Source organism: Rana temporaria, chromosome 2, assembly GCF_905171775.1.
Source record: "Rana temporaria chromosome 2, aRanTem1.1, whole genome shotgun sequence".
In the NCBI taxonomy this organism is placed as follows: Eukaryota; Metazoa; Chordata; class Amphibia; order Anura; family Ranidae; genus Rana; species Rana temporaria.
The window spans coordinates 265,211,400-265,231,576 of NC_053490.1; the positions used below are offsets into that span (position 1 = coordinate 265,211,400).

General features: G+C 43.9%; 1 protein-coding gene across 2 annotated transcripts in view; it reads left to right on the top strand.

Annotated features, from left to right (window-relative positions):
* The window catches only part of CA4 (carbonic anhydrase 4), a 123,074-nt gene extending 103,704 nt beyond the window's left edge, over positions 1 to 19,370 (top strand). For both annotated transcript variants that reach the window (XM_040336908.1, XM_040336909.1), the window contains exons 11-15: positions 123 to 271; positions 2,456 to 2,557; positions 14,359 to 14,425; positions 16,513 to 16,676; positions 19,075 to 19,370. In XM_040336908.1, coding sequence (XP_040192842.1) covers positions 123 to 271; positions 2,456 to 2,557; positions 14,359 to 14,425; positions 16,513 to 16,676; positions 19,075 to 19,254 — 662 coding nt within the window. In that variant the 3' untranslated portion in view covers positions 19,255 to 19,370. The remainder of the gene's footprint in view (positions 1 to 122; positions 272 to 2,455; positions 2,558 to 14,358; positions 14,426 to 16,512; positions 16,677 to 19,074) is intronic.
* The last annotated feature ends 807 nt before the right edge of the window (positions 19,371 to 20,177 follow it).

The window sequence follows — 20,177 nt, forward strand, 5'->3', positions numbered from 1 at the left end:
ATTTTTTGCTATTCAGCACTGCGCTACTTTAACAGGCAATGCTCAGTCACGCAACACTGTACCCAAATGACATTTATATATTTTTCATAAATGTCGGTTAAAATGTTAACATTTTATTCTAGCTGAGTTATTTCTAGAAGAAAACGAAATTACAATTAGTGAAGGAGGACTTCAAGGTACTTACAAAGCCAAACAGCTTCACTTTCACTGGGGAAACAGTGGCACGCTTGGATCTGAGCACAGCAAAGATGGAAGAAGATTCGCCGCTGAGGTAGGAACTCCTAACTCACCTTTTCCTTATTCAAAGGCAAAACTGTTTTATGTGAACAAATCACTTATAAAAAAAATGGCACATATATTACATTAGATTACATTGTTGAATACTTTTAACCATTCTAAATGTAGCACTCCACCAAAAACGGCTACTTCAGTTATAGGCAGATGCTGGCAAGCTTAATCATCTATTGTCTATATCACTTTAAAAGTGATTTTGTGGCATGGTATTTGAAGCTCAGTTCCTAGGCCAAATGACCTGCAAATTAATTGTTTTAATATATTTTATATTACAGAGATTGCAATAAAATGATTTAGTCCTGGTTCACACTGGTGCGATGTGGGAAACCCTGCGATTCCTATGCAGAGCTGAATCGCAGGTGGTTCGCTCTGACATCTGCGAACTGCTGGCGATGTCAATGTAAAATTAATGACACCCCTAAATCGGTTCGCATATCACAGTGTGAACTGTGAAATGGTACAGGAATTGTTCACACCCATGCGATCCAATTCCAGTGCGGACCAAAAAAAGGGTCCTGCATCATTTTGGTGCAAATGCAATGTGATTTCAGCCATACAGTAGGTAAGGGTGAATTTGTATCACACAGACATCGCATGTGATGTGCACAGCAATGCGATGCAAATCACATGCAAAGTCTGGCATTGCACTAGTGTGAACCCAGCCTCTGTTTTGTTATTATCAGCAATGGAAAATTTGTGATTTAGGTGTATTTTATTTACAGTGTATGTAAAATGTTAAGTTAAAACTCTTTTTTTTATAATTGGGGTAAAATGTCAAATAATTAGACCCTCTGTCAAGTTATTATTGCTGTCTGTGCCAAAGCTGAGAAGATTCACTCTTTTGTCTTGTACCATTTTCACTGAGACAGAAAGCAAGGGGAGATCCAAAAAATTTGAGTCACCAGAGTGAGCGGAGAGAGTAATTCTCAAAGCTCTGGCAGTAATTCCCCCTCTTTTTTCCTATTTCATCTCAAGGACAGAAAGTGAAGGTAAAGCCTAGTACACAGTACTTGTTTTTTTCATTCAACCTAGCGGGCTGATGTGCTAACTATGCAATGTTAGTACAGTGATCTACCCCACTGAGCTATTGTGTTCTGACAGGGGGAATGGCCCCCCACCAGAAAACACCAGTCATAAATTGTCACCAATGCAGTACAGCGTCATCATATGTCTGGTGTGGCGGTGATCAGGGATACTGACTGGTGACAGTGTGTAATAATAAGAAAAATCTTTTGTTTAGTGATTTTTTTTTTAGATTTGTATTTTTACAAATTTTTCTTACGCACTGTTTTCAGTTATGAGTTATGAGTAGTGCAGTGTTTTTTTTTACATTGTGATTGCTTGTTACAGTGATGATCACTGTAATAGCAATTGTTTGAACTGTCATGGATGGCATTTTTTACTATTGTGATGCTGTGATTGGCCACAGCTATCACATGGTACATGGTGCTGTGATTGGCCCAGGTGCCATGTGATCACTGGAGACCAATCACAGATCACACACAGTAGAAAACAATGATGCCATGAATAGATTCCATTCATGACTGTTGTTTACTAAGTGTCATGTGGTAATTGGGCCACTCGCAGCTGCCCAATAGTGAGCACTGCAAAATGCTGAGTCCGGTGGACACAGCGGTTGCAGAATGCATGAATGCGTACCCCACGGGGCTCTCCAGTGCGCATGAGCAGGTTGATGTATAGGTACACTGCTGTGCCTGCTTAAGCCACTTGCCAGCAGTAAAATTACTGTAGGTTGGTCAGCAAATGGTTAAAGGAAACATTTTCATATATTTTATGTTTGTAATATGGTTAGATATATTGCATATACAGTATGTAGTTCATATTTGTCTCTTCTAGCCAGCGGGTGCCAATTATGAATTTTTTATTTAAAGGCTCTCTGCAAGTAGAGATGTTGCTTTCTAAATCTTCAGTATGCAGAAGCAGCCAAAAGGTACAGAACGAGCGCTGAGCTTTCTAAGCAGAGGCATCAGCATGCTCTGTATACAATTTAGCATGAAATCACTCGGTATTTAAAATATATTTGTAAAATATGAATTTCATAAATATAACAACACAAAATATCAGTTTATAAAATGACATATGTAAGTAAAAGCAATATAATACAATACTCACTAATGCAATGCTTCTACTTTTTGTTTAGCTTCATATAGTTCACACGCTAATGTCCAGCAGCCGGTCAGAATCTGGTGGAGATATTACTGGGGAAGGAAGAACAATTGCTGTGCTTGCATTCTTTATTGAAGTATGTTTGATAAATACATTACCCTAATCTCTATGCGTTTTTAATGTAATACAAATAAAATACACAGTTTAAAACATAGTAAATATTTGAATAAGAATTAGGAATTGAAACTGGCCTCAATGACAGTGTTATAAGTCCTAAAGAAACTTCCAACCATATGTGTCTGTCTAATAATCTGTTTAATTTGCTACTAAAGTCAAGCTATGGTTAGTGCCCGTTCACATTACTGCGACTTGGGATCCGACTTGTGTCGCCCCAAGTCACGCGACATGAGAAATTACATTAAAGTGAATGAGAGCCATCTTAATGTACACTACTGAAGTCGCTCCGACTTTAGAAAAGGTTCCTGTACTACTTCAAGGTAGGGGTGAGCCGAACACCCCCCCGTTTGGTTCGCACCAGAACCTTTGAACGGACCGAACATTCGCGCGAACATTTAGAACCCCATTGACGTCAATGGGACTCGAATGTTCGAATTCAAAAGTGCTAATTTTAAAGCCTAATATGCAAGTTATTGTCTGAAAACGGGTTTGAGAACCCGGGTCTTGCACCAGGGAACATGTATCAATGGAAAAAAAAGTTTTAAAAACGGTCGTTTTTTCTGGAGCAGTGATTTTAATGATGCTTAAAGTGAAAAAAAAAATGAAAAATTCCTTTAAATATCGTACCTGCTGGGTGTCTATAGTATGCCTGTGAGGTGGCACGTGTTTAGAACTGTCCCTGCACAAAATGAGATTACTATAAGGAAAAGGGAATTTAAAACTGCTTGCGGCTTTAATGTAATGTCTGGTTCCTGCAATATGGATGAAAATCATTGAGAAAAATAGCATGGGTTTCCCCCCACTCCCATTACAAGCCCCTTTGGCCCTATATACTTTGAACAGCATTATACAGGCGGTGCAAACAAGACAGGCACTGTAGGTTTGTTGTTAAGGAAGAATCTGTTTGTAATTTTGAACTGGTACTTTTTTAAAGTGTAGCTCCAGCCATAAAATCAATTTTTAAGCTTTTCAGAAAACATCGAGAAAGGGTTATCACCCCTGTAAACATTTGTTTTGCTGTCTGTGTGTCACAACACTGTAAGGCCCTCACAGTTAGTCTTGGTGGGCGCTGGAACGCCCTGCTGTGTGAACTATTATATCAAGAATTGTAATTACATGCCATTGTTGAACAGTGGTAGAAAAATTGGGCCTTTGGTGCTGGCGCTGGTGCCACAACTCTGTAAGCCCTCACAGTTACTCTTGGTGGGTACAGGAATGGGCCCTGCTGTGAAATATTAGATCAAGAATTGTAATTACATGCCCCTGTTGAACAGGGGCTGAAAAATTGGGCCTTTGTTGGTGGTGGTGGTGGTGCTGGTGCCACAACACTGCAACCCCTCACAGATACTCTAGTTGGAGCGCAGGAATGAGCAAGCTGCAAAGTATTGCATCAAAAATTGTAATTACACGCCCCTGTTAAACAGGGGCAGAAAAACTGGGTCTTAGGCACTGGTGCCACAACACTGCAACCCCTCACAGCAACTTTAGTTGAAACGCAAGAATGAGCCTGCTGCAAAGTATTGCATCAAAAATTTTAATTACATGCCCCTGTTAAACAGGGGCAGAAAAATTGGGCCTTAGGCACTGGTGCTGGTGCCACAACACTGCAACCCCTCACAGATACTCTAGTTGGAGCGCAGGAATGAGCCCGCTGCAAAGTATTGCATCAACATTTTTAATTACACGCCCCTGTTAAACAGGGTGTCAGGTCACCCGTAGCCAGGTGACAAGTGCACCCCGTAGGGGTCAGGGATGCACCACAGGGTGGTGAATGCTATGGCCGACTACTGCTAGCAGAGATGAAGCGTGAACCCAAGATCACCCAGGGCGCGGAGTCTAAGACCCAGTTTTGTATTCACCAGAGCCTTTGATGGTAAGGATGGTCTTGGCCGCAACTGGGTCCAGGTCGCATCCCCGAGATTCCTCAAGTCACACTCTGCAGGGAGAAAGGGGAAGCAGTCAGCAGGACAAACAGTGGTGATGGGCAAGCCGAGGTCAGGGCAACAGGCAGACAAGGATAACCGTGGGACATGCAAATAGTCAGGGCACAGGCAGACAAGGAAGTCGGGAACAAGCCAAAACGGTACACGGAAGATGAACGAAGCACTCTGCAAACAGGAACTAGCAACTATACTGCAGACAGGAACTAAGCATAGGAACACTGTTGAACAGCACTGCAGACCTGTAGAGCAACGGTTAATATAGGCTTCCTGGGATGGACTAGGGTGGAGCCATACAGGAAGAGGAAGTGATAAAAAGGGGAACCAGAGCAGGGTCAGCCTCTAATGAACACATGGAGATCAGGTAAGCAGACAGACTTGTTGCATATTCATGACAGTACCCTCCCTCTTAAGGCCCCTCCCCCTCCCCAGCCTGGAGCCAGGGCTAAAGGGGAATCCCAGAAGAAACCTCCTCGACAAATGGGGCGCAAAGATCTCAGATGCAGAAATCCAAGACGCCTCCTCAGGACCAAATCCTCTCCAAAGCACAAGGTACTGAAGAATGCCTCTGCAGAGACGAGAATCCAGAACTTGAGTATCCTCATTGACCAGAACCGAAGTAGGGACAGGAGGAGAGGATTTATTGAGGACCAAAGGCCTTTTAGGAATAAGTAAGGGCATGAGAGGGTCAACGGGAATCCGAGGAGGATCAAGCAGACCCTTAAAGATGAACTGGGGATTAAGCACAGGACCATCAGACTGGGCAGAGGTCAGAGGAACCCTGAAGTCAGGTTGGTTAGAAGGTGACAGGGCACAGGAGTCAAGCTGGATAGCAGGCAAACCAGCAGAATGCAGAGAGCCCTGAAAACAAGGTAGAAAACCCCATTTGGCCGAATGAGGCAATCTATCCAAAGGATGGATTGAGCCCCTTAGACAGGTTGCAGGAGGGCCTGAACAAGAAAAGTTAGAAGGCTCACTGGGCATGGGCTGACCTGGCATAGCTGATGCAGAGGCCGATTGAATAGCATAGTCAGGTGTAGTGATTACCTGAATCGCATCACAAGGCGTAGTGACTGCAGAACTCGCAGACAAATTAGCCTGGCTGTGCGTTTTAGGGACAGTCAACGGTAAACTGGAGTGAATGATCGGCTCAGGTTCACAGACGGGCTCCTCATCCAGAGTGCTACATTGGCTAGAAAGTGCATCAGCCTGACTATTGCAGGACACATTCCGGACACCACTACATGTGGTAGGACGAGCAAAAGATTCTGGAATGGTGGCAACAGGAAGTTTCTCTTTTGGGGCAACCTTGGGTAGGCAAGACGTGGAACAGGAGGGACCCCAAGCCAGGATCTGTCCGGCAGTCCAGTCAATGTGAGGAGAATGGAGTCTTAACCAAGGAAGACCCAAAACGATAGGAGCTGAGGTTTTAGGTAGAACAAGGAAGGATATCCACTCCTGGTGAAGTGTGCCTACTGACATCTTAACAGGGACTGTCTGGAAGCGAATAGGACCCCCCGGGAGAACAGTGCCATCAATCGCCGAGACCACCAATGGTGTGGTGAGGGGCAAAAGGGTAAGTCTCATGGACGATGCGATTTCCCAATCTATGAAATTGCCAGCGGCTCCGGAATCCAGATATGCCGAGACCGAATGAGAAGAAGCACCAAAATGAAGGGACACAGGAAGAAAAAGACGAGAAGGTGAAGGAGATATTTCTGGATCCAATACTCCACCTTCCAGATGTATTGAACGCGAGCGTTTCTCGGGGCGAAGAGGGCAAGTGTCACGAAAATGACTTTTGCCCCCACAGTATAGACACAGGCCTATAGTTCTGCGCCTGGCACATTCCTCAGGGGATAGCCTGGTCCGACCCAGCTGCATGGGTTCCTCAGTTGGCAAGGGATGCTCCACGGGTCGAAGAGAGGGGAGCTCAGGCTGACTAAGGGCCAAGGGATGCTGGCGTCGCTTTTCTAGGGTCCTTTCCTGAAAGCGAATATCGATCTGATTACACAAGGAGATCACTCCGTCCAGATCAGTGGGGATGGTTCTTCCTGCTAGTTCATCCTTCACTCTATCAGATAGGCCATGCAAAAAGGTTGCGACTAAGGCCTCATTGTTCCAGCTCAGTTCACCTGAGTGGATACGGAACTGAAGAGAATATTGTCCCACTGAACGGGATTCTTGGCGGAGACGTAAAAGGGCGCTGGCTGCTGAAGAGACACGAGCCGGTTCTTCAAAGATATTCCGAAAAAGTTTCAAGAAAACAGGCAGGCTAGAAACCACTAGATCATTCAATTCCCACAGAGGGGCAGCCCAGGCTAAGGCTTCCCCGGAGAGGAGAGAAATGATATAGGCTATCTTGGCCCAATCAGACAAGAAGTACTGGGGCAAGAGCTCAAAATGAATAGTGCATTGGCTAAGGAATCCCCTGCAGGCTTTGGAGTCTCCAGAAAAACTGATTGGAGGTGATAACTTCAGTGAATGCGACTCTGCGACTGGTGCAACAGGTGCAACTGCTGGTTGTACTTGGGGTTGCGGATTCGGGGTTCCCAGCGAGGTCTGAAGCTGATCAAAGCGGGAAGCCAGATCCTGAAGGAAACGCATCACCTGATCCTGATTAGCTTCATGCGTCTCGAGTCTGCGAACAATGCACTGTAATGGATCATCTGTGGGGAGCGGCATGTCGGCCGGATTCATGGCTGTTCAAACTGTCAGGTCACCCGTAGCCAGGTGACAAGTGCACCCCGTAGGGGTCAGGGATGCACCACAGGGTGGTGAATCCTATGGCCGACTACTGCTAGCAGAGACGAAGCGTGAACCCAAGATCACCCAGGGCACGGAGTCTAAGACCCAGTTTTGTATTCACCAGAGCCTTTGATGGTAAGGATGGTCTTGGCCGCAACTGGGTCCAGGTCGCATCCCCGAGATTCCTCAAGTCACACTCTGCAGGGAGAAAGGGGAAGCAGTCAGCAGGAGAAACAGTGGTGATGGGCAAGCCGAGGTCAGGGCAACAGGCAGACAAGGATAACCGTAGGACATGCAAATAGTCAGGGGCACAGGCAGACAAGGAAGTCGGGAACAAGCCAAAACAGTACACGGAAGATGAACGAAGCACTCTGCAAACAGGAACTAGCAACTATACTGCAGACAGGAACTAAGCATAGGAACACTGTTGAACAGCACTGCAGACCTGTAGAGCAACGGTTAATATAGGCTTCCTGGGATGGACTAGGGTGGAGCCATGCAGGAAGAGGAAGTGATAAAAAGGGGAACCAGAGCAGGGTCAGCCTCTAATGAACACATGGAGATCAGGTAAGCAGACAGACTTGTTGCATATTCATGACACAGGGGCAGAAAAATTGGGCCTTAGCCACTGGTGGCGGTGCCCAGAACCAAAAATGTTCTTACAAGCTATCAGCATGATCATTGAGGAGGAAAAGGATAGTCACTCAGCATAACAGGATAGTCACTCAGCATCAGCATAGGCAGTCTTGAAGGGATCTGACATTTCAAAAGGCCTTTTAGGAATAAGTAAGGGCATGAGAGGGTCAACGGGAATCCGAGGAGGATCAAGCAGACCCTTAAAGATGAACTGGGGATTAAGCACAGGACCATCAGACTGGGCAGAGGTCAGAGGAACCCTGAAGTCAGGTTGGTTAGAAGGTGACAGGGCACAGGAGTCAAGCTGGATAGCAGGCAAACCAGCAGAATGCAGAGAGCCCTGAAAACAAGGTAGAAAACCCCATTTGGCCGAATGAGGCAATCTATCCAAAGGATGGATTGAGCCCCTTAGACAGGTTGCAGGAGGGCCTGAACAAGAAAAGTTAGAAGGCTCACTGGGCATGGGCTGACCTGGCATAGCTGATGCAGAGGCCGATTGAATAGCATAGTCAGGTGTAGTGATTACCTGAATCGCATCACAAGGCGTAGTGACTGCAGAACTCGCAGACAAATTAGCCTGGCTGTGCGTTTTAGGGACAGTCAACGGTAAACTGGAGTGAATGATCGGCTCAGGTTCACAGACGGGCTCCTCATCCAGAGTGCTACATTGGCTAGAAAGTGCATCAGCCTGACTATTGCAGGACACATTCCGGACACCACTACATGTGGTAGGACGAGCAAAAGATTCTGGAATGGTGGCAACAGGAAGTTTCTCTTTTGGGGCAACCTTGGGTAGGCAAGACGTGGAACAGGAGGGACCCCAAGCCAGGATCTGTCCGGCAGTCCAGTCAATGTGAGGAGAATGGAGTCTTAACCAAGGAAGACCCAAAACGATAGGAGCTGAGGTTTTAGGTAGAACAAGGAAGGATATCCACTCCTGGTGAAGTGTGCCTACTGACATCTTAACAGGGACTGTCTGGAAGCGAATAGGACCCCCCGGGAGAACAGTGCCATCAATCGCCGAGACCACCAATGGTGTGGTGAGGGGCAAAAGGGTAAGTCTCATGGACGATGCGATTTCCCAATCTATGAAATTGCCAGCGGCTCCGGAATCCAGATATGCCGAGACCGAATGAGAAGAAGCACCAAAATGAAGGGACACAGGAAGAAAAAGACGAGAAGGTGAAGGAGATATTTCTGGATCCAATACTCCACCTTCCAGATGTATTGAACGCGAGCGTTTCTCGGGGCGAAGAGGGCAAGTGTCACGAAAATGACTTTTGCCCCCACAGTATAGACACAGGCCTATAGTTCTGCGCCTGGCACATTCCTCAGGGGATAGCCTGGTCCGACCCAGCTGCATGGGTTCCTCAGTTGGCAAGGGATGCTCCACGGGTCGAAGAGAGGGGAGCTCAGGCTGACTAAGGGCCAAGGGATGCTGGCGTCGCTTTTCTAGGGTCCTTTCCTGAAAGCGAATATCGATCTGATTACACAAGGAGATCACTCCGTCCAGATCAGTGGGGATGGTTCTTCCTGCTAGTTCATCCTTCACTCTATCAGATAGGCCATGCAAAAAGGTTGCGACTAAGGCCTCATTGTTCCAGCTCAGTTCACCTGAGTGGATACGGAACTGAAGAGAATATTGTCCCACTGAACGGGATTCTTGGCGGAGACGTAAAAGGGCGCTGGCTGCTGAAGAGACACGAGCCGGTTCTTCAAAGATATTCCGAAAAAGTTTCAAGAAAACAGGCAGGCTAGAAACCACTAGATCATTCAATTCCCACAGAGGGGCAGCCCAGGCTAAGGCTTCCCCGGAGAGGAGAGAAATGATATAGGCTATCTTGGCCCAATCAGACAAGAAGTACTGGGGCAAGAGCTCAAAATGAATAGTGCATTGGCTAAGGAATCCCCTGCAGGCTTTGGAGTCTCCAGAAAAACTGATTGGAGGTGATAACTTCAGTGAATGCGACTCTGCGACTGGTGCAACAGGTGCAACTGCTGGTTGTACTTGGGGTTGCGGATTCGGGGTTCCCAGCGAGGTCTGAAGCTGATCAAAGCGGGAAGCCAGATCCTGAAGGAAACGCATCACCTGATCCTGATTAGCTTCATGCGTCTCGAGTCTGCGAACAATGCACTGTAATGGATCATCTGTGGGGAGCGGCATGTCGGCCGGATTCATGGCTGTTCAAACTGTCAGGTCACCCATAGCCAGGTGACAAGTGCACCCCGTAGGGGTCAGGGATGCACCACAGGGTGGTGAATCCTATGGCCGACTACTGCTAGCAGAGACGAAGCGTGAACCCAAGATCACCCAGGGCACGGAGTCTAAGACCCAGTTTTGTATTCACCAGAGCCTTTGATGGTAAGGATGGTCTTGGCCGCAACTGGGTCCAGGTCGCATCCCCGAGATTCCTCAAGTCACACTCTGCAGGGAGAAAGGGGAAGCAGTCAGCAGGAGAAACAGTGGTGATGGGCAAGCCGAGGTCAGGGCAACAGGCAGACAAGGATAACCGTAGGACATGCAAATAGTCAGGGGCACAGGCAGACAAGGAAGTCGGGAACAAGCCAAAACAGTACACGGAAGATGAACGAAGCACTCTTCAAACAGGAACTAGCAACTATACTGCAGACAGGAACTAAGCATAGGAACACTGTTGAACAGCACTGCAGACCTGTAGAGCAACGGTTAATATAGGCTTCCTGGGATGGACTAGGGTGGAGCCATGCAGGAAGAGGAAGTGATAAAAAGGGGAACCAGAGCAGGGTCAGCCTCTAATGAACACATGGAGATCAGGTAAGCAGACAGACTTGTTGCATATTCATGACACAGGGGCAGAAAAATTGGGCCTTAGCCACTGGTGGCGGTGCCCAGAACCAAAAATGTTCTTACAAGCTATCAGCATGATCATTGAGGAGGAAAAGGATAGTCACTCAGCATAACAGGATAGTCACTCAGCATCAGCATAGGCAGTCTTGAAGGGATCTGACATTTCAAAAAAAAATACTCAGTTACATCAGCATCAGGTGCTTGGTAGCTGGTGGTGATCCAAGCCTGATTCATTTTTATGAAGGTCAGTCGATCGACCGAGTTGGTGGAGAGGCGCACCCTGTGATCGGTTACAAAGCCTCCAGCAGCACTGAATGTGCGTTCTGAAAGAACACTGGATGCAGGACAAGCCAGTAGCTCAATTGCGTACTGTGCAAGCTCTGGCCAGTGATCCATCCTCAAGACCCAGTAAGCCAGAGGATTTTCAGTGGGAAAGGTGTCCAAGTCTGATCTTGCCCCTAGGTATTCGCGCACCATGTAAAACAGACGCTGGCGATGGTTGCTGGAACCGGTCATACCTTGGGGCTGCGGACTAAAAAATTGTCTGAACGCATCGGTCAGATGGCCACCTTCTCCACCGCTCCTTCTGTGACTGACCGAAGCCTCAGCAACACGTTGTTCAGGACCTGGATTTTGTAACCCCCCAGTCTCTGGGAATGCATTGCACAGACCTTTCTGCAAGGCCTCCTGAAGATGTTTCATCTTCTGCTCCCTCTGCGCCGGCAAGATAAGGTCCGCAACCTTATTCTTGTAACATGGATCAAGAAGAGTTGCCAGCCAGTAATGATCCCTCTCCTTGATAGCACAAATACGAGGATCTTTCCGCAGGCTTTGCAGGATCAGGGAGGCCAATACACAACGTAGGTTTGCTGAGGCATTCGGTGCGGAGTCCTCTGGATCACTGAGGACGACAGGATCCACAGCCACCTTATCCCAGCCACGTACAAGTCCATGGGTTCCTTGGGACTGTAATTGATCCCTTGAAGACTGCTGCTGATGCTGAGTGCTAGGCTCCACCTCCATGCTGACACAATCCTCCTCCTCCTCGTCCTCTTCCTGTGTGATAGGCGGGCAAGCAGGAACACTGTCTGGATAAAGGGGGCCTTGAGAGGTAAGTAAGTCCTCCTCTTCCTCCCTCTGATCTGCCTCAAGGGCCCTGTCCATTATTCCACGCAAAGTATGATCCAACATGTGAATAAGAGTGACAGTCTCACTGATGCATGCACTGTCACTGCCTACCATCCTCGTGGCCTCCTCAAATGGTGACAGGACAGTGCATGCATCCTTGATCATGGCCCACTGGCGTGGGGGAAAAAAACAAGCTCCCCTGACCCAGTTCTGCTGTCATATTGGCACAGATACTCATTGATGGCCCTCTGCTGCGTGTGCAGCCGCTGCAGCATGGTCAACGTAGAGTTACACCTGGTGGGCATGTCACAGATTAGGCGGTTCTTGGGCAGGTTGTATTCCCTTTGGAGGACTGCCAGCCAAGCACTGGCATTATATGACCATCGGAAATGCACACAGACTTTCCTGGCCTGCTTCAGGACATCCTGTAAGCCCAGGTACCTGCCCAAGAACCGCTGCACCACCAAATTAAAGACATGAGCAAAACAGGGCACATGGGTCAGTTGTCCCTGTCGCAGGGTGGAGAGGAGGTTGGTGCCATTGTCGCAAACCACCATTCCTGGCTTAAGATGGCGTGGCGTCAACCACCTCTGAGCCTACCCCTGCAGAGCTGACAGAACCTCTGGCCCAGTGTGGCTCCTGTCTCCCAAGCACACCAGCTCAAGCACAGCCTGGCATCTCTTTGCCTGCGTACCTGCGTAGCCCCTTGAACGCCTAAGGAGCACCGCTGGTTCCGAGGACACATCAGCACAGGAAGAGGCCACAGAGGAAGAAGAAGAGGAGGGGGTGAAGGAGAGAGGTGTGTCACAACCAGTAGTAGCATTTTGGAGGCGTGGTGGCGGAACAACCTGCAACACTACTGTACCTTGTCCTGCGTCCTTCCCAGCTGCCAGCAGAGTCACCCAATGCACCGTGAAAGATGGGTAACGGCCCTGTCCATGCCTGCTGGACCATGAGTCAGCAGTAATATGCACCTTACCACTGACCGCCCTGTCCAGCGAGGCATGGACATTGCCTTCCACAAGCCGGTAGAGAGCCGGAATCGCCTTCCATGAGAAAAAGTGGCGTTTGGGAACTTGCCACTGAGGTACCGCACATTCCACAAACTCACGGAAGGGGGCAGAATCTACCAACTGAAAAGGCAGCAGTTGAAGTGCTAGTAATTTAGCTAAGCTAGCATTCAACCGCTGGGCATGTGGATGGCTGGGAGAGAACTTCTTTTGGCGCTGCAGCAGCTGGAGCAGGGAAATTTGCCTGGTACAATCTGCCATCGGTGTACCGATAGTAGATTGCCCGCATGTGCTAGGCTGTGACACACCTAATTCTACACCTTCAGTCCTATCAGTGCAGGCTTCAGAGAGGACTGAGGGTATAGTGGGGTTGGAGATCCCAGCTGATGAGGGGCAAGGGGGAGGTCCGCTTTGTTCTTTGGTGTGGGTCTTTGAGGTACGCTTGCCAACAAACTGCATGTCAGTCCACCCCCCTTACAGTTGGAACACACCCAGGGAACATACTTAACCCCTTCCCCGCCCCCTAGTGTTAACCCCTTCACTGCCAGTGGCATTTTTATAGTAATCGAATGCATTTTTATAGCACTGATCACTATAAAAATGCCAATGGTCCCAAAAATGTGTCAAAAGTGTCCGAAGTGTCCGCCATAATGTCGCAGTACTGAAAAAAAAACGCTGATTGCCGCCATTACTAGTAAAAAAAATATTAATAAAAATGCCATAAAAATACCCCATATTTTGTAAACGCTATAACTTTTGCGCAAACCAATCAATAAACGCTTATTGCGATTTTTTTTACGAAAAATATGTAGAAGAATACGTATCGGCCTAAACTGAGGAAAAAATATTTTTTTTATATATTTTTGGGGGATATTTACTATAGCAAAAAGTTAAAAATATTCATTTTTTTCAAAATTGTCGCTGTATTTTTGTTTATCAAATACCACCAAAAGAAAGCTCTATTTGTGGGGAAAAAAAGAACGCCAATTTTGTTTGGGAGCCACGTCGCACGACCGCGCAATTGTCAGTTAAAGCGACGCAGTGCCGAATCACGAAAACTGCTCTGGTCTTTGACCAGCAATATGGTCTGGGGGTTAAGTGGTTAAGTTCTTTTCTTTAAGCTCCCTTGATTTAGGTATGTTATATCCCATTAGTGCTGATGTAAGGTGCACCAGGAAAACTGAAAATTGTTACCCAATACTTACCATAATTTTCCTTTCCTGACTAGGAAAATTACTGTAAGTTTTGAATAACAATTGTACGTTTTCTTGAGGGACACAGGTTCCATCCCTCTGTGTTAAAGCTTTATTGTTTTTCAATCTCCTGAAGGAGACAGTATAATCAAAATGTCTAAGAATAACTATGTTCCTGTGTCCCTCAATGGACTTCAGGAAAAAGATTTTATGGTAAGTATGAAAAACTTATTTTACTTATTAAAATACATTTCTACATTCTCATCTACTCTTTACAGGAATCAGAGGAAAACAATAGCAAATATGATGGCATAATTCAGGCCCTAAATGACATCAGATCAAAAGGTATTTCACAATTAACTGATTGGAATAAGTATTGAGACTATCTTTTTTAAAGTAATGTGCAAGATTATTTACTTACTTGTAATTCTCATATTTTAAAACACAACATTCTGTCTAGTTATGTCACAGCCACTGCAGTCTTTCAGAATTCAGTACTGAAATAAATAAATAATAATAATTGTTTAAAATCTTCTTTTAGAAATACAGTGTGACAACATTACTGTTACATTGTATTCCGTCTGTTTCATTCATCTGCAGTTCAAGTGGATGCCCCTTAACTGCTTATGATCCCTTAGCAAACTCATCCAAATTACCTCCTTTCCCACTTCTCCATTAGCTATTATTTTTCTGCTTTTTAATTATTTCTATTTTTAATAATATCTATTTTATAATAATACTTTTTAAATATAATGATTAAGCTTTTTTTTGTTTTAATTTATTTTGTTAATACATTTTTTAGGTCACATGTAAAAAAAATCTTTAAAAATAGCAGAATCATAATGTTAGTGTCATTATAAAGCGGGTTCTGGCTCCCCAACAACCTGCAGGAAGCTATAGCAATGGTAATACATATGTTTCACTTCACTCTGCAGCTGAAGGTTCACTCAGCCATTCGCACAAGATTCTCCATAGACTGCACACAGAAGTCTCCCTCATATTACACTATGTGCCCTTCTGGTCGAATATTTTTAGCCTATTAACTCTCATGGTCAAATGCTCTTAAAGTGTAAGTAAACTCCCCTATCCTTTTCAGCCAAGGAAGCTGCCATCTTTGCCTCTGTTTAATCTACAACTGCCATGATGCTGCACATGTGATCAGTTTAGACACCAGCCATTGGATGGTTTCTCAGTTTGGTTGAGAGCACAGCCAATGGGAGTGTTACATTTCCGTCACGTACCGGAAATGAAACTGCTTTATGGATGGGTTTACTTCCACTTTAAGTGATTTTTCTCTGAACATAGAATGTTAGGAGTTGTAACAGTCATCCGGAGAAAAGCATCAAAGGAACTATTACACACATATTTCAAATAATACAGTAATCATTCATTACGCTTGCATGACTGTTGAGACATTCACAAAGCAATTTTTTTTTTTTATAAATTGGCCCCTATTTGTTTTTACAACTAACATTTAAAAAAAAATGCATTTTTAGGTACATACCTTGTCTACGAATTAGAAAGAATAATGTAAAATATTCTTGACAAAACAAGGTCTCCAAATGAAATACCTCATTTAAAATACTAGTTCTGGAGGTCTCACCTACTAAAAGATATTGATAAGATAGGACAAGTCCAGAGACAGGTAACACGAATTGTGAAAGATCTGGGGGATAAAACATTTCAGGAGAGACTGAAGTGTGGAGGAAAGAAGGGAAAGGGGAGACATGACTGAAACCTTTAAATACGTCAAGGGGTGAATAAGATTCAGGAGGGCAGTATTTTTAATATGAAGCTAAGATCAATACTGGAACAAGATCCAAACTAACAGAAAGTAAGTTCAAAACTCATCTTAGAAAGTATTATTTTACTGAAAGCTCCAGCAGAGACAGTGAGTCAGCTAACAGCATATGGATTGAAACATGTGGAGAAACATAGATCTACCCCCCCCCCCCCAAAAAAAGAACAAAAAACAGAACAAAACATAAATAAATAAAATGAAATAAAGTGGCGGACTAGTTGGACCATTTGGTCTTTTTTTTCTGTCATCACTCTTCTATGTTTCTATGAAAGCCTTGTATGTTTTATATATATATATCTTGTATATATTACTTTATTACCTTAAGTAATGAGAACGTTATTACAGAAATACATAAGCTCATTGTTGAAATTTAGACTTTTTTTTAACAAAAATTGAGTTTACTTTTAATAGTTAATGCTTTATATGGTTACTAACAATAAGTATGTCTTAAAATAAAGTTTTGTTGATCTATTTATGAGGTATACTTTATGCGTGAGCATTGGCCTGAAGTCCAATATATTTTTTCTAACTTAAAATAGAGTTTAATTCTGCAGTCTTAATGTAATTCAATAATATATATTCTGCAGAATGATTTAATTGAAGTCATAATAAACTGCTTCTTTTTAAATAGACCTGCGTACAACTGTTTCACAAGTGAAATTACAAGAGTTGATTCCAGAAAAAGAAAATCTAACAAAATTCTACAGATATGATGGCTCTCTCACCACTCCTGGCTGCGCTGAAATTGTCACCTGGACTGTGTTTTATGAAACAATAAAGCTTGGGAAATCCCAGGTATATACTTTTATTAGATTTTGTTTTTTACTATTGATTACTTAACATAGGCAGCATAAATTTAAAATGGTTTGCATTCTATGCATGAAGGTGAAAAACCTTCTGTGTGCAGCAGTGCCCCAAGCCCCCCGCCAGTACTTACCTGAGCCCCATCTTGATCCAGTCATGTGCATGAGAGCAGCTGCTCATCCAGGTATCTTCCTTCTCATTGGTTAAGAAAGCCAGTAAGCCAATGAGGAGAAAGTGGGGGATGAGCCTTGCTCGGTGTGTGAATGAGCACACAGAACAGCGGCTTGGGAACCCCCATAGCAAGCTGCTTGCCGCGGTGGAACTTGGCAGGAGGGAGGGGTTAAGATCGCTGGCAGGGGACCCAAGAAGAGGAGGATCTGTGCTGCTCTGTGCAAAACCACTGCACAGAGCAGATAAGTATGACATGTTTTTTTTTCTTTTTCTTTAAAAGATGCCTTTAATAGCACTCTAAAGGAACGGTCTGATGTTCTAGCTAATAACATTTGCTGGTGAGTTAAACAGCCCAACAAATCTTTGCATTTTTGCATTTTAAATCACATATAATAAGGTGATATGAAAAAAGTATTGACCCTTAAAGAAAAAACTGTTTTTACATTAGTCCGTTCTGCAACACTGTGACTCTACGTTGTACTTAAAGTGGTTGTAAAGGCAGAAAATCTTTAGAAGAATTCTATGCATTAAGGTAAAAAAATATGCATGTAGCTCCCCCATGTTCCCCCTTACTGAGGCTGATCTCAATCCAGTGCTGTGCGTGAGAGCAGTGTCTCTCTCCTCTCTCTCTCTCTCTCTCTCTCTCTCTCTCTCTCTCTCTCTCTCTCTCTGTCCTCAATGGACAGAGAGGCAGCAGAGGAAGCCATTGGCTCTGGCTTCTCTCAATCCCAGCCAGTGAGTAGAATGTGGGGGACAGGCCAAGCCACGATGTGGGTGTCAATGGACACAAAGCGCCAGCTCTGGAATGAGCATGCACTCTGCATGGGGGGAGGGGTGCCAGTGGGGGACCCGAGAAGAAGAGGATTGTGGCTGCTCTATGCAAAATCATTGCCGGTAAGTATAAGATATTTGTTATTTTTGTTATTTTTTTAAATAATACATATTTGCCTTTAGAATTGCTTTAACAGCACGGAGACTGGGGCCTCACCGAGAGCATACTAACAATCTGGACCTGAAACCAGTTCACCTGATCGCTGCGGTAGAGATCAGTTACTTTGAAGCCCGCCCCTGTGTTTCTCTCTCTCTGTGAATGGAGAGGAAAGATAGATTGTATGTTTGTCTGTCCTTGCAGAGAAAAAAAATGCGTAAAAAAATCAATAAATAAACAAATAAATATAAAAAAATCAATAAATAAATAGCTAGATCAAGGTTTGGTCTAGTTCAGTGCCAGGGTTAGTGTTTGGGTCACGTAAGGGGTAAAAGGACAATATCAGCATACTTTGGGCAGGATATTTTCTTTATTTTTTAATTAGTATCAGTGTCAGTTAGTGTCAGTGTCAGTGTGTAGGTAGGACAATAAAAAAAAAAGCAAAACGCATTTTTTTTTCTGGGCTGTGCTATGGGTACAAACAAATAACGTATACATATGTGATATCGCTGCAAAACAAAGGATCAGGAAAAGTAAATTTGGGTTGTTTTTTGGTGGTAGATTTTGGTAGTAACAAGAAATATACAGCTTAATAAAAAAATAACTTTTTTTGTTTTGTTTTTTAAAAACTATTTTGGGCCCTTATTCCTTTGATAACAAAATAAATAAAATCAGGAGATATCCATTACATATTACCATCAAATAGAAACCCGATTTGTCCTGAAAAAAAGAGGTATAATTCACCTGGATGTACAAAGTAGTTGTGATGATATGGACAGTTTTACTAACATATGTCAAAGTTGCAAAATTGTGCATAGGCATTAAGATTTGTTTACCCTTAGGCATGAAGGGGTTAACATTCAGGGGAAATAAGACCCAGTGCGTAGCTACAAGAGCTGCAGTAGAATATCCATATGCACATCTGTACTGAACAATGAACACTATCCAAGAACCAATAATCAAGACATAGATTTATATTTTACTTGGTGTAATAAATGGGAATGATACTAAGTTTAAAGTTTCATGCATGGCCTAATTTTGTTAAAGAATCTGATAAAACTGTGGTTGGCACACAGCCTTTAACCATATTGTCTCATTCTACAAAAGCCTGCAAGTGTGGGTATTTAGAAACTTCCAAAAATGAAGGCAAATGTTGGAAGAGTGATTTGAAATGTCATCTGAGGTGCTTTCCTCGGATAGCATAAATTTTCTTTTTCTATTTTGCCTTAATCTCGTAACGCATATGGATCATACTATACCTTTCTCTCTTTTTTTCTTTTTTGTTTGTAGCTGGAAGCATTCTACACAAAACTTAATTATTCAGCAGATGCGGTCATGGTGGAGAATTTCAGACCAATACAGAAACTGGGAGTGAGAAAAGTCTATACTTCCGGTGTGGAAGCAGTAGTGTCTCACAGCAGACATTTGTTACTCTCATTCATTGTGGCATTTGTAGTTTTAATGTTTTAATAAATGCCTATTGAAGTCTGTAAATGAAACAGGATTTTAATGATTAAACATTGATTAGTATGTTAAATTGCAGCTGTGATCAGACTATGGACATTAAACTATTAACATACTCTTAACAAGCAGTGAAGGAGCTTTGAAACAAACTTCTCTGGTTGCTTTTTAACATTATTCCTTCTTAAAAATCCTCAAAGATTACAACAAAGACTCTAAATTAGGCCAGCCATGCATGGGTCGAATTTTGAAATAATTTTCTTTTGAAAATCGAACCTAAGAATTTTTGTTCGAATTTCGCACCATCGAATATGAGTGATCAGGCATGTTGGAAATTTTTTGAAAAACAAACGATTTTCTAATCAACGATTGGATAATCATGTGAGAAATATAATTGAAAAAGAAATGCACATGAGCACAATAAAAGAAAATTCCCTTCCTAAAAAAAAAATTCTGTAGCAACATGAGGTGAAATTGAAGGCTTGGTTAGGTAAAATTTCAAAATCAATGGTGGCACCATCAGATCACAAAACAAACAACATTTCGGATTTTCTAAAGATTTTTTGGGGGAATTCGACCCATGCATTAGGGTCAGTTGGTTTCTGACAGCTTTGAAACACCTGCTGGTTGCTAACATTACAAGACTGGTAGCCTGCCAAGATCTGCTCTTCATAAAAAAAAAAAAATATCCACATACTGGACTGAAAAAGAAATTTCACCACAATGCTTATAGAAACAGAGATGAGTGATAATTAGTTTTAAAGGATAAGTGCTCTCCTGCTGACCTAGCCTAAGCCACCCTCCCCCTTCACAGATTCATATTTACCTTAATGTTTGTTTACATTCTGAAAACTTTCACTGACCTTGCTGTGCCCGGGCAAAACAGCACAACACACTTCTATGGCCCCATCTACAATCATCTCAGTTTTGAG